General features: G+C 47.5%; 1 protein-coding gene across 1 annotated transcript; it reads left to right on the top strand.

The window, feature by feature from the left end:
- Positions 1 to 436: 436 nt before the first annotated feature.
- Positions 437 to 10,432, top strand: LOC109470174 (mucin-2-like). Its single transcript, XM_019769013.1, has 4 exons — positions 437 to 2,434; positions 3,440 to 3,746; positions 9,079 to 9,915; positions 10,290 to 10,432. Exons 1-4 carry the CDS (start codon positions 437 to 439, stop codon positions 10,430 to 10,432), a joined length of 3,285 nt encoding a protein of 1,094 aa, XP_019624572.1.
- Positions 10,433 to 14,083: the final 3,651 nt, after the last annotated feature.

Genomic DNA, 14,083 nt, shown 5'->3' with positions numbered 1-14,083 from the left:
GACCGGAAAGGGACAACATTGCATGATTTTGATGCAGAGGAAAAGACAGGAGTGTCTAGTCCACAGATGGGCACAGTTGGTAAATACCATTCTGAAGTTTGTTATGGTCCACAGATATGTGCCAGTGTGAGTGTGTGTGGATGGATGAATGGATGGCTATGGATGGGCGATGTTCAGCACCAAGGACAGGTAGGTTTACATGTGTTATTTATGTGTTTATGTGTTGCGGATGGATGGGCATGACAAAGTTCAGCACCAAGGACAGGTCTGTTTTCCCCTGTGCAAATGTGTTTTCACGTGTGTGTTGGTGTGTACTAATACTAGCTGTGAATGTGTGTGTATGTGCGTGCTTTGTGTTCCGCCTGACTCTTCCACCTGAGTTAATACTACGGTAGGTTTTAGTCCACACGCTGACTCAGCGTTTCTATATCCAGTCATGGCGTCTGTGACCAACAACGACACCAGTACCAATATCTACGAAACGATGCCTGACTCGATGCCTGACCCGCTGGCTCACCGTCGTCCTCCCGATGTTCCACCGCCGACTAAGGCAGCAAACATAGAGGAGAAAACGAGTAAGCGTGAGTACGGTTTCATCAAAGCTTTCCGAAAGAAACTGGGGTATGTGGGCTTGGCGTTTTTGGCCTGCATCCCCATTGTTTATCTCGCCCTAGCCTTCAGTACTGGGCAGAGTGACCACCACATTGTACCCGAATTTGGCAACCTCCCAAACCGTTCGGCGCTGATATGGAAAACCTGGGTTAAAAGCTTCCTGGCCCGCGAAGCACGTCCTCATGGACACATACCGACGACTACTACTAGCCCATTCGGTGGCATCACAACAAATCTACCGTACACCTCCAAGAAGCAAGACCTCGACTTCTCGATCATGCCTGTGACCGTGAACATAACAGCAATGCCCGACATCCAAACAGAAGAACCAGACTACCCCACCACATTCACCGCAACCAGAGGGCAAAATTCCACGGCCATGCCGCGGGGAACCGTTGCAAACGACCGGCGGCTGCCGTCCGTTAGCGCACCGCTGCTACCAGCGATGGAGCCGACTGGAGTCACAACAGTTCCCCGGGCAACTCCGCCAGCAGAGCTGCAGACCACTCGCTCTAAGCCACCGATTGACGTTACAATGATGTCAACTTCTGACACAAGTGAGAAGCAACATCTCTTCTCTCAGAAAACGTCTGCAACTCCAAAAACACAGATGGTAACAGCAACGCTGAAATCTGGGATGCACACAGAAGACCTGGCTCGTACGGTGAAGTACAACTCCACCAAAGGGAGCTATCCAAAGGCTATGGCACAGGGAGTTGGAACTGTCACAGACTACCGACACCCTCGCCCCACTGTTCCCTCAGTACATCACTCTACTAGCTCCAGTGAGCAGTCAGATGTGTCTCCGACTCCGAAATCAACGAATACGACAACAGCGCCAATATCGGAAGGGCCGGCCCGCATACCCAACTTCACCACGGTCGCCCAGAGATCAGGGCGCTATCCTCCGGCTATGGTACAGGGAGCTTTTACCGATTCCCAACAGCCGCCACGTGTACCCAGTACTGCACCGCTACCACCAGAGATGGAGACGCCTAGAGTCGTAACAGGTCCCCGGGCTCTCTCGAAGGTGACACCGCCAGCAGAGCTACAGGCCACTCGCTCTAAACCACCCACTGCCGTTACAATGATGTCAACTACCGACATAAGTGAGAAGCAACATCTCTTCTCTCAGAAAACTTCTGCGACTCCGAAAACACTGAAAGTAACAACAACGCCGATATCTGGTATGAACAAAGAAGACCCGGCTCGTACGGTGAAGTACAACTCCACCAAAGGGAGCTATCCAAAGGCTACGGCAGAGGGACCTGGAACTGTCACAGACTACCGACACCCTCGCCCCACTGTTCCCTCAGTACATCCCTCTACTAGCTCCAGTGAGCAGTCAGATGTTCCTCCGACTCCGAAATCACCGAATACAACAACAGCGCCGATATCGGAAGGCCCGGTCCGCATACCCAACAACTACACGACGGTCGCCCAGACTACAGGCCGCTATCCTCCTGCTATGGCACAGGGATCTTTTACCTACTCCCGACAGCCGCCACGTGTACCCAGTACTGTACCGTTCCCACCAGAGATGGAGACGCCTAGAGTCATAACAGGTCCCCGGGCTTTCTCGAAGACAACGCCGCCAGCAGAGCTACAGACCACTCGCTCTAAACCACCCACTGCCGTTACAATGATGTCAACTACTGGCGGTGGAACGCAACAACTCGACTCTCAGAAATCGTTTGCGACTCCGAAAACACCGAACGCAACAACAACGCCGATATCTGGTATGCACACAGAAGACCCGGCTCGTACGGTGAAGTACAACTCCACCAAAGGGAGCTATCCAAAGGTTACGGGACAGGGAGCTGTAAGTTCTAATAACTTTCGACACCCACTCCCAGAATCACCCACTGTTTCCTCGATGCACATATCTACTAATTCTTGGGAGCTGTCACATGTGTCTACGACTCCGAAATCACCGAATACGACAATAGCACCTATATCGGAAGGGCCGGACCGCATACCCAACGACGTCACCACGGTCACCCAGACATCAGGGCGCTATCCTCCGGCTATGGTACAGGGAGCTTTTACCTACTCCCGACAGCTGCCACGAGCACCCATCACCACAATGCTAACATCAGAGATGGAGCAGCCTAAAGTCGAAACGAGTCCCCGTGCTTTCGCCGAGACACTGTCACCGGTCGTGCTCCCGATCCCTCTCCCCAAACCACCCACTGTTCCCGACTCAATCCTTCCATCTAGCGGCTTGAGTGAGGATTCACATATCCCCTACCAGACCCCTGGCTTATCACAGACAACGGCAATTCAGATGACTGATGTCCACACAGAAGACTCGACTCCTTTGCCCAAAGACAACAAGGCAAGGCGCGAGCCCCCGACCTTGGTGTATGAAGCTGTTACGGCCAAACTACAAATGACTACCGCGCGGCTACAGTCAGAGAATGGAGATGGTGTATCTGAATTCCCACCCTGGACCCATAAACAACCTGTTTTGTCAACTCAGCAGTCGGACGGCCCGGACTTTGAATTAAAGCCACCCAATACAACTGCTTCCACCCCAAAAAGAGTTGTCGAAGGAGGAGAGAATTGCTCACAGCATGGTTGTTTTCCCGGGCCTTCAGTTTGGCCTACGGTGGTACCGACTCAGACGTTGGCCGGCATAGCAGATCTCCCGAACTCGCCCAAGATGTTGTCACCACCAGTCACCCTCTCAACGACTCCATCTGATGGCTCAAGTGACCAGCAACATTTTGAATCCGAGACGACGCCTTTGGCTTCGAATCCACCGACGACAACTAGGGCAATGCCTAGAAGTACCTTCCGTAAAACCATTCTCACAACAACGAAGATTGCTGGAAACTATCCTTCTTATAAGGGCCAGGCCGTTACACACAGGCAACAGATACAGAGCAAAACCTCAACCTTTATTGATCCAAAGCTGGCGACTCAGCTACCTGAGATTACGAACGACTTGGGGCTTGTCTCTGATCAACCGAAGGGAACTATGGCTCCGACAATAACAAGTGAACGCCCTCTCTCCACTGTAACATCACATACTTCGGAACAGCAGGTCAAGCGACGGGAGGGTGGTAAAAGATCTGGTTCGAATGGGGAGGGTGAAACCAAAGCCGACAGTAGAAAGACTATCCGTGGACGTAAAAGAAAGACTACCCGTGCACATAAAAGTGACAATAAGACTAGTCAAGCTCGACGTGGATCACATGGACATGGTAGACATTACGGAACCGTACGCCTCTCACATAGGCGCGGCCGTGGTGGTCACTCAGCCAAGCCGTCATCGAACAGACGTCAATCCCCCTACGGAAAGAAATCTGGCAGCGCTACCAATAGGTTTCGTCCTACATATGTCAGTGGCGGCAAGTCAGGGAAAAGCAACCTAAAAGTCACAAGCAAGGCTACAAGTGGATCTGCCAAATCTTCGTCCTCTGGACGCTTTTTACAAGGTCGTGGCAGCAGCTATGGTATCCGACGGTCGCAAACACATGGTCTGAGAGGTAGAGGTTACAGTGGACGGTATAACCCGGTCTACCCTGGGCGTCAGTCTCAAGGTAAAAGCTACATAAGGGGAAGATCCCGCAAGCAGTATTCATCCGGACGCCGATATCCAGATGACAAAAGAGTAGGCGGTAAGGAGAGGGCCGGCAATGGGTATGGACACCTTTCTTCTACCCATAAAGGTTATCATTCAAACCTCGCCCCAGGACGTCCGACTCAAGAACAATACAACAGAGGCTCCAATAACCACTACTCGCAAGGCCGCTTTGCTGGGTACGGACACGGGTACAGCGACAGGGGCCAGACCGTTAAACACAGCCAACAGATACAGACCAAAACCTCAACCTTCATTGATCCTAACCCGGAGACTCAGTTACCTGAGATCACGAATAACACGGGGCTTGTCCTTGAGCAACCAAACGAGACCATAGCTCTCACACATGACCGCCTTCCCTCCACTGTAACATCACATACTTCCGAACAGCCGGACAAGCGACGGAAGGGTGGCAGAAGATCTGGCATGAAAAAGAAGGATAAAACCAAAGGCGACAGTAGATTCAGATCAACCAGCAATGGACGTAAAAGTGATGGCAGTAGGAGTCAAGCTCTCTGCTCAAGAGTACACGGTATCGTACATCTGTCAAAGAGGTTCGGGTGTGGAGGTCACACCGCCAAATCCTCATCGAAGGGACATCATTCCCCCTACGGAAAGAAATCTGGCAGAGCCATCCTCAGGAATCCTTCAGCTCGCTTTCGTCCTACATATTTCAGAGGCGGCAAGTCAGGGAAGAGCCAAAAATCCACAAGCAAGGCTACAGGTGGATCTGCCGAAGCTTCGTCCTCTGGACGCTTTTCACAAGGTCGTGGGAGCAAACACAGCAGCAGAAACAATTTATCTCGTCGTAAATTTTCCAGTGGTGGCACATCGGGGAAGAGCAATGTGAAAGAAACAAGCAAGAGTACACGTGGGTCTCCTCAGTATACTTACCCTGGGCGCTTTCCAAAAGGTCGCGGGAGCGAACACAACAGCCGTGACGGAACGACTGGTGACGACGGACGTCAGTCACCCTACAGACAGAAATCTGGCAGCGCTATCAGCAGGAATCCTTCAGCTCGCTTTCGTCCTACATTTTTCAGAGGCGGCAAGTCAGGACAGAGCAATCTAAAATCCACAAGCAAGTCTACAAGAGGATCAACCGAATCTCCGTCCTCTGGACGCTTTTCACAAAATCGTGGGAGCAAACACAGGAGCGGAAAGAATTTATTTCGTCCTAAATTTCTCAGTGGCGGCACATCGGGAAAGAGCAATGTGAAAGATACAAGCAAGAGTGCAGGTGGATCGGCCTACCCTGGACGCTATCCACAAGGTCGCGGGACCGGGAGCGAACGCAACAACCGTGGTGGAACGACTTGGTCTAAATTTGTTCCTAACCATGGTGTCCGAGGGTCGCAAACACATGGTCTGAGAGGTAAAGGTACCAGTGGACGGTATAACTCAATCTACCCTGGACGTCAGTCTCAAGGTAACAGCGACCACAGAGGAAGCTACCGTAAGCAGTATTCATCCGGACGCCGATATCCAGATGACAAAAAAGTAGGCGGTAAGGAGAGGGCCGATGATGGGCGTGGACACCTTTCTGCCACCCATACAGGTTATCAGTCCAACCTAGCCTCAGGACGCGGAGCTGGACAGAGTGAAAGTGGCGCATCTGGCCCAAAGACGTTTCGACGTCCGTCTCAAGGATATGGCCACAGAGGCTCCTATAACCAGCACTACGGGCACGGGTACAGCGGCAGGGGGAAAGATAGCTTGCGCGCGGGTTCTCCCAAGCGGCGTCGACCGCCCGCAAGTGGTTCGAGAAACAAAGGCAGTAGAAGTGTTTCCGGTTGGTTCAAAAAGACATTTGGCTAAAAGAGATCTAGATGAATGAAACATTCCAAAAATTCTGATCTTTAAGCATAAAGATGAATTATTCCCGTAAAGTGAAGAAACAGAACCTTTACGCATACTTAAAGGTGTGTTTAAAGATCAAATTTCATGTTGTGCAATGCTTTGCCTGAATCTGTCTAGTAGACCAAGAGGTCCAGTAGCCAAATGGATCAGACTGTAATATAAAAAAAATAAGACTCCAATGGGATCCTTCTTTCACCCACGTAGGTGGCAAACTAGCGGTTTGGGAGGCAACTGGTTCTCTTAAATCTCTTTTTTAATTTTTAGGACCTTAGATGAAACAAAGGTAGTAGTAGTAGAAAGTTTTACATGGTCCTGACTCCAGTACCCACGTGTTTGTGTTTGAGAAAACGTCAACAACATACAACTTATTGTAAATTCTTTTTACATAGCAAAAAAATGGAATTGCATTGAGGAATATAATGACAAACAAACCCATGACTCGGCCACCCAAAACAATACTTCTGTACCCGGAAGTAATGACACAGAACTGTTCCAAATCAGCATCTTATTGCCATCAGGAATAATCAAGAAATTAAACTAAATAAAAAGACTCTGTTTCACCCCATGAACATACACGTGTCACACAAAAACAACGAACATTTATTACCATAAAACATGGATCAACAAATCTGTTTTATTGCATTTGCTCATCACAGATGTGTTTGTGATTTATTGGTCGAGAGAGCCTGGAGGCTGGTGTTGGAAAACAAAATCCAATTTGCCAGAACATTTTACAACTTTGCCTGAACAATGATCAAAGCATGAAAATATGTTGTAAACAGAACGTAGCAATTGAAAAATTGTGATTAAGTTTTTGTTTTCTAAACAGACAAATTTGCACGCATATACATAACAGAGTGTTTGTAGCAAATTTTAACTGTTTTTGATTGACAGTTTATTAATTAGACAGTCTATCTGTTTATCATTTTGGTGGTGGTAGCTTTATGAATATAGTAGTATTATGTACTAAAATATCTTCGGACCTTATAATATTTAGTTTTAAACAAAAAGGAAGTACATCATGAAAACATCCAGTGAAACATACAAAAAAACATACAGTGAAAATATTTTCGGTGTCTTTAAAACCGAGGCTATAGAGGAATCTTGAATAGAGAATTTGAATTGTATAAAACAGAATTTTAACACTTATTGTTTTTAAGAATTCATTGAGCAGCCTTTTCCTCAGAAAAAGAAGACAGACTGTACATGTATGTATTATTTCACTTTGCCCGACCTTTGAATTACTTTTCTATTGATCAGAACTTTCTTGATTTTTGCGAAATGTCGAAAAAGGTTAACCTTGCGTAGGTGGTACGAATGTAGCAAACTTAGTGGAAAAAATACATTTGATGTCATGATTATGAGATTTCAAAGGTCTTAAAGAAAATTGTCAGACAGTGAATGAAGTCACGTATTCAGTGGGCGTATGAGAGAAAACAACTAACATTACCGCACACCCACGCCGGTTTACGTGGGTTAATCTACCGTCTGGAATGTGTGACACAACCCGTGATGGTCTAAGGACAGCTACGGGACATCTCCCGGTGTACCAAACGAGGGTGGCCTCAAATGTACATATGTCATATAAGTCAACGTACATGCCAAATAACTGTGCATAATGTGATGTAACAAGCAACAAGTGAACAATATAGATTATGAAGATTTTGACGAGAAATATGAGAATCCATTTCAAACTGAACTATTCCGACGATTTAATGGGAGTAAAGATGATCCCCTATACTAGTCTTCAGAAGACTAGAAATTGGTCAAATAGACAGATAACATACCAGGGGAGTTGGGCGACAAACTTTACTCCTGCAGAAGACGAACTCCCCTGGCATGTTATCTGTCTATGTGACCAATTTCTAGTCTTCCCAGCCTTTTCTGAAGCCTGGTAGGGGATAATCTTTACTCCTGTTAAATCATCGGAATAGTTCAATTTGAAATGATTTCTCATATTTGTCGTCATAATCTTCATGAAATATATTGTTCACTTGTTGCTTGTTACATCACATTATGCACATTTATTTGGCATGTGCGTTACTTATATCAACATTTATGTAATGATATTATAATCAGCAACAAAAAGGAATGCAGAGTAGCCTTTAAAAATGCCCAAAATTTCAAGTTTTGTTGCCAGTGTAGACACTTTAGTTGTGTAAAAAAAGGAACCACAGCTATGTGGTAATTGTTGCACAGGATAAAATGTTAGTAAATATATTTTAAAGTGTCACTCGATTTTGCCAAGGTCATCAATGAAACCACATGTGTTTTTAATAGAATCAGCTGCACGCATGTTGATGTCTTTGAGTATTTCTTTTACCATCAAAGAGATAGATGAGATTATATGTGAAAGAAATTCTGTTAAAGCATGAGACTGATTTGAAACGCAGAGTGTGTGAAGCTCCATGCATGACACTTTCATTTAGACATAAGTGAAGTACTTATGCTAAACAGAAGGGTATAAGAGAAGGCACAATAAATTGCGACTGGAAAGGTCGAAATTGCACGGAGGACCTAGTGCCCAGTGCACACATGGGCACAGCGATGAACTCCGTACAAAGGTTTGTTATGGTTCGCCAATATGTACCAGTGTGTGAGCGTTTGGATGAATAAATGAATGGATAGATGGGCGATGTTCAGCACCAAGGACAGGTAGGTTTACATACGGTGTTTGTGTGTTTATATGTGTTTGTGCCGCGCGGATGGATGGACATGACGAAGTTCAGCACCAAGGACAGGTCTGTTTTCCCTGTGTGAATGTGTTGATGTGTGTTAGCACTTGCTTTTAATGTATAAAGTTAAAACTTTTGGTCCAACACAAAAAATTCTCTCACCTAGAGCTTTCGACCAGTCACTCTGGTCTTCCTAAGTAGCTTTTAAAGTATGTGCACGTGCGTATGCTTGTGTGTGCATGCGTCCCTGCGTGTACGTGTGCGCTCTAACTCCCTCACCTAAGTTGATATCACGTCAGTTTTAGCCCACATGCCCGCTGACTCAGCGTTTATGATCTTCAGTCATGGCGACTGCGACCAACAACGGCGCCCATGACAGTGTCTACGCCACGATTTCTGACTCGGCCTTCGACCCGCTGGCTCGCTGTCGTCCTCCCGATGTTCAAGCGCCGACTAAGCCAGCAAACATCAAGAAGAAAGCACGTAAGTATGCGTACCGGATCTCCAAAGCTTTCCGAAAGAAACTGCCCATGTATGTCGGCTCGGCGTTGTTGGCCTGCATCCCCGTTGTCATTCTCGTCCTAGTCTTCAGTACTGGGCAGAGTCACCACTACATTGTACCCGAATTTGGCTACCTTCCAAACCGTTCGGCGCTGATATGGAAAACCTGGGGAAAAAGCTTTCCGACCCTCGAAGCACACGGACAGATACCGATGACTACCGAAGAACCAGGCTACCCCACCACATCCACCGCAAACAGTGAGCGCTATTTTACGGCCATGGTGCGGGGAACCGTTGCAAACAACCGGCGGCTGCCGTCCGTTAGCGTAACGCTGCTACCAGCGATGGAGCCGACTGGAGTCACAACAGGTCCCCAGGCTTTCTCCAAGGCAACGCCGCCAGCAGAGCTGCAGACCACTCGCTCTAAACCACCCGCTGCCGTTACAATGATGCCAACTACCGACACAAATGAGAAGCAACATCTCTTCTCTAAGAAAACACCTGCGACTCCGAAAATACTGAACGCAACCAGTACTGCACCGTTACCCTCAGAGATGGAGATGCCTAGAGTCACAACAGGTCCCCGGGCTTTCTCCAAGGCAACGACGCAAGCAGAGCTGCAGACCACTCGCTCTAAACCACCAAGAGCCAATAAAATGATGTCAACTACTGACACAAGTGAGAATCATAATCTCTCCTCTCCGAAAACATCTGAAACACAGAAAGTAACAGCAAGGGCGATATCTGGTATGCACACAGAAGACCTGGCTCGTAGGGTGAGGTATAACTCCTTCAAAGGGCGCTATCCAAAGGCTACGGGACAGGGAGCTGGAACTGTCACAGACTACCGACACCCTCGCCCCACTGTTCCCTCAGTACATCCCTCTACTAACTTCAGTGATGTGCCTTCGACTCCGAAATCACCAAATACGACAGCAGCGCCAATATCGGAAGACCCGGCAGGCATACCCAACAACTTCACCACGGTCACCCAGACTACAGGGCGCTATCCTCCGGCTATGGTACAGGGAGCTTTAACCGATTCCCAACAGCTGCCACGATCGCTACCACCAGAGACAGAGCCACTTACAGTCGTAACAGGTTCCCGGGCTTTCGCCGAGACATCGTCACCGGTCGTGCTGTCGGTCCCTCGCCCCAAACCTACCAAAGTCCCCCGCCCAATCCTGCCATCTAGCGGCTGGAGTAAGGAATCACTCTACCAGACGCCTGGATTGTCGCAGACAGCGACAAGTCCAATGCCTGATGTCCACACAGAAGACTCGACTTCTTTTCCCAAAAGCAACAAGGCTAGGCGCGATCCCCCGACCATGGTGTATGAAGCTGTTACGGCCAAATCAAAAATGACTACCGACAACAGCGCACGGCTACCGTCAGAGACTGGAGATTATGTATCTGAACTCCCAACTTGGACCCATAAACAACCTGCTTCGTCGATTCAGCAGCCACCTGCGATTTCGGACGGACCAGACCTTGATCTAAAGCCACCAAATACAACTGCTGCCAGCCCGAGAATTGTTGAGGGAGGAGGCAATTGCTCACAGCATGGTTGTTTGCCGGGGCATACGGTGTTACCGACTCAGACGCTGGCTGAAAAAACAGATCCCCCGAACTCACCCAAGATGCACCCAATTCTGTCGACCCTTCGACCCGAACAGCCAGTCGCCCTCTCAACGACTCCATCAAATGCATATGACTCGAGTGTTGACCCCCAGACGACGTCTTTGGCTCCGAACCCCCGGACAACAGTTAGGGCAATGCCTGGCATACATGCAAGAAATACCACCAACAAAAACATTTCCACAACCATAAAGACCATGGGACACTATCCTCCGTATAAGGGCCAGGCCGTTACACTCACCCAACAAATGCAGACCGACACCCCAACCTTCAGAAATATTGCGCTGGCGACTCAGCTTCCTGAGAGTACTAACGGCTCAGGCTCTGAGCAACCAAACGGAACTATGGCGCCCACATATGACCGCCCCCATCGGAAATGGGGTCGACCGCCACACGACGACCCCATTTTCGAACAACCGGACATGGGACGGAACAATGGCAAAAGATCTGGCTCGAATGGAGAGGATGAAACCAAAGCCAACAGTAGAAAGACTCCCCGTGGAGGTAAAGGAAGGAATACCCCTGGACGTAAAAGAAAGACTACCCGTGGACGTAAAAGTGACAAAAAGACTAGTCAAGCTCGAAGTGGGTCACATAGACATGGTAGAAATTACGGAACCGGTACCGCACACGTCTCAAATGGGCGTGGTCGTCACGTGCACTCCGCCAAGCCGTTACCGAACGGACGCACCGGACGTCAGCCCCCCTACAGAAAGACATCTGGCAGCGCTCCCAACAGGAATCCTTCAGCTCGCTATCGTCGTAAATATCGCAGAGGCGGCAAGTCAGGGCAGAGCACAAGCAAGGCGAAAAGTGGATCGACCGAATCTTCCTCCCCTAAACGCTTTCCACATGGCTGCGGGACCAAAAAAGCAACAGAAAAGAGCAGCAGAAAGAGTCCATTTCGTCCTAAATTTCCCAGTGGTGGCACTTCGGGGAAGAGCAATGTGAAAAGTACAAGCAAGGGCACAGGTGGATCGGCCAAATCTTCCTCCTCTGGACGCTTTTCACAAGATCGTTGGAGCAAACACACCGGCAAAAAGAATTCACTTCATCCTAAATTTACCAGCAGCCGCACTTCGGGGAAGAACCATGTGAAAAGTACAAGCAAGGGCACACGTTGGCCGGCTCAGTCTGCCTCCTCTGGACGCTATCCAAAAGGTCATCTCTGCAGAGTACGCAACAACTGTGGCCGAACGACTGGGTCTAAATTTGGTCCTGACTATGTCCGTCAGTCGCAAACGCATGGTTTGAGTGCTAGAAGAACCAGTGGACGGCATAACTCTGTCTACCCCGGACGTCAGCCTCAAGTTAAAAGCGACCATAGGGGTAGCCCCTACAAGCAGATTTCAGACGGACACCAATTTCGGAGTGTCAACAAAGTAGGCGGTATGGGAAGAGCCGGTGACGGGCGTGGACACCTTTCTGCCACCCATACAGGTTATCAGTCCAACCTCGCCTCAGGACGCGGAGCTGGACAGAGTGGAAGCGCATCTGGCCCAAACACGTTTCGACGTCCGTCTCAAGGATATCACCCCAGGGACTATTTTCAGCACTACGGGCACGGGTACAGCGGCAGGGGGAAAGATAGCTGGCGCGCGGGTTCTCCCAAGTGGCGTCGGCCGCCCGCAAGTAGGTCGAGAAACCAAGGCAGTAGAAGTTTTTCCCGTTGGTTTGTATGAATGAGAAGAACTAAACACTGAACAAATTCTGATCTTTAAGCATAAAGATGAATTTTTCCAGGAGGGTGAAGAAACAGAACCTTTACACATACTCAAAGGTGTGTTTAAAGATAGAATTTCATGCAGTGCAATGCTTTGCTTGAATCTGTCTACTATTATAAAGGCACCAGTAGACCAAGAGGTCCAGTAGAAAAATGGAGCAGAATGTACTATAAAGATAATCTCCAAGCAGATCCCTTAGCATTCGGTGGCAAGACAGTATCCATTGCTAATGGATACTGTCTTGTCACCAAAAGGGATCTGCTTGGAGATTACCACAAAGACTCCAATGGGATCCTTCTTTCACCCACGTAGTTGGTAAACTAGCGGTTGGGAGACACTGAAAAGAACAACTGGTAATCCCTTAAATGGCTGTTTTTAATTTTTAGGACCTCAGTCGAAACAAAAGTGTACCCAAGTGTCTGTACATGTGTTTGAGACAACGTCAACAACATACAATTTGTTGTAAATTCTTTTTACATGTCAAAAAATGGGGATAACATCGAGGGATATAATGACACCCAAACCCACAGCTCAGAGACCCAAAACAATACTTCTGTACCCGGAAGTAATGACACAGAACTGTCCAACTGACCTCAGTCAACACAAAAGTAGCAGTAGAATATAACATACCCAAGTGTCTTTTTACATGACAAACCATGGGGATAACATCGAAGAATATAATGACACCCAAACCCACAGCTCATCCACCCAAAACAATACTTCTGTACCCGGAAGTAATGACACAATACTGTTGAAAATCATTGCACCACATTGCCATCAGTCATAATAAAGAAAAGTAAATAAAAAGACTAGCTGTTTCACCCCCAGAATATACACATTGTACACAAAATAATATGTTACCACAAAACATGGATCAACAAACCTTTTTTATTGCATTTGCACACCACAGAAGTGTTTGTAATTCATTGGTCTGGAAGGCCTGCTGGTGAAAAAACATAATCCAATTTGCCAGAACATTTTACAAATTTGTCTGAACAATGATCTAAGCATGAAAATACGTTGTAAGCAGAACGTAGCAATTTAGAAATTGTGATTATTTTTTTTTCTAAACAGACACAATTGTACGCATTCATAACAGAGAGTTTTTGTAGCAAATTTTATACCAGTTTTTGATTGACAGTTTAGACTTGTCTTTCTGTTCATCATTTTGGTGTTGGTAGCTTTATGAAGAGTAGTATTACGTGCTAAGATATTTTTGGAGTTTTTAAAATTTAGTTTTAAACAAAATTAAAAGAGAAAGTACATTATGCAAGCATACAGGAAAAATATACAAGGAAACATACAGGGAAAACATACTAGAGAAACGTCGATGAAGGTTAGACAGCCAGGTAATAAGATACGCCAAAAAGCAGTTACTCAAGCAACTGGATATGATTTTGGAAACGGTCAGACGTTTTAGCTAGTATCCACTAGCTTTCGTCAGTGACTGAGAGACCAGAGGAGAAATGCAGATTTATAAGCAC

The sequence above is a fragment of the Branchiostoma belcheri genome, unplaced genomic scaffold, assembly GCF_001625305.1.
Source record: "Branchiostoma belcheri isolate BF01 breed outbred unplaced genomic scaffold, Haploidv18h27 scaffold1, whole genome shotgun sequence".
Lineage (NCBI taxonomy): Eukaryota > Metazoa > Chordata > Leptocardii > Amphioxiformes > Branchiostomatidae > Branchiostoma > Branchiostoma belcheri.
The sequence above is the reverse complement of the archived record's forward strand: the minus strand, read 5'-3'. Positions and strand labels throughout refer to the sequence as shown.

Excerpts from the sequence above, each read along its gene's own strand:
- LOC109470174 (XM_019769013.1), top strand. The coding sequence starts at position 437 with ATGGCGTCTGTGACCAACAACGACACCAGTACCAATATCTACGAAACG. Across the intron at positions 3,747-9,078 it reads TAGAAAGACTATCCGTGGAC|TCATGGCGACTGCGACCAAC; the intron begins GTAAAAGAAAGA and ends TATGATCTTCAG. Across the intron at positions 9,916-10,289 it reads GATGTCAACTACTGACACAA|CTGCCACGATCGCTACCACC; the intron begins GTGAGAATCATA and ends GATTCCCAACAG.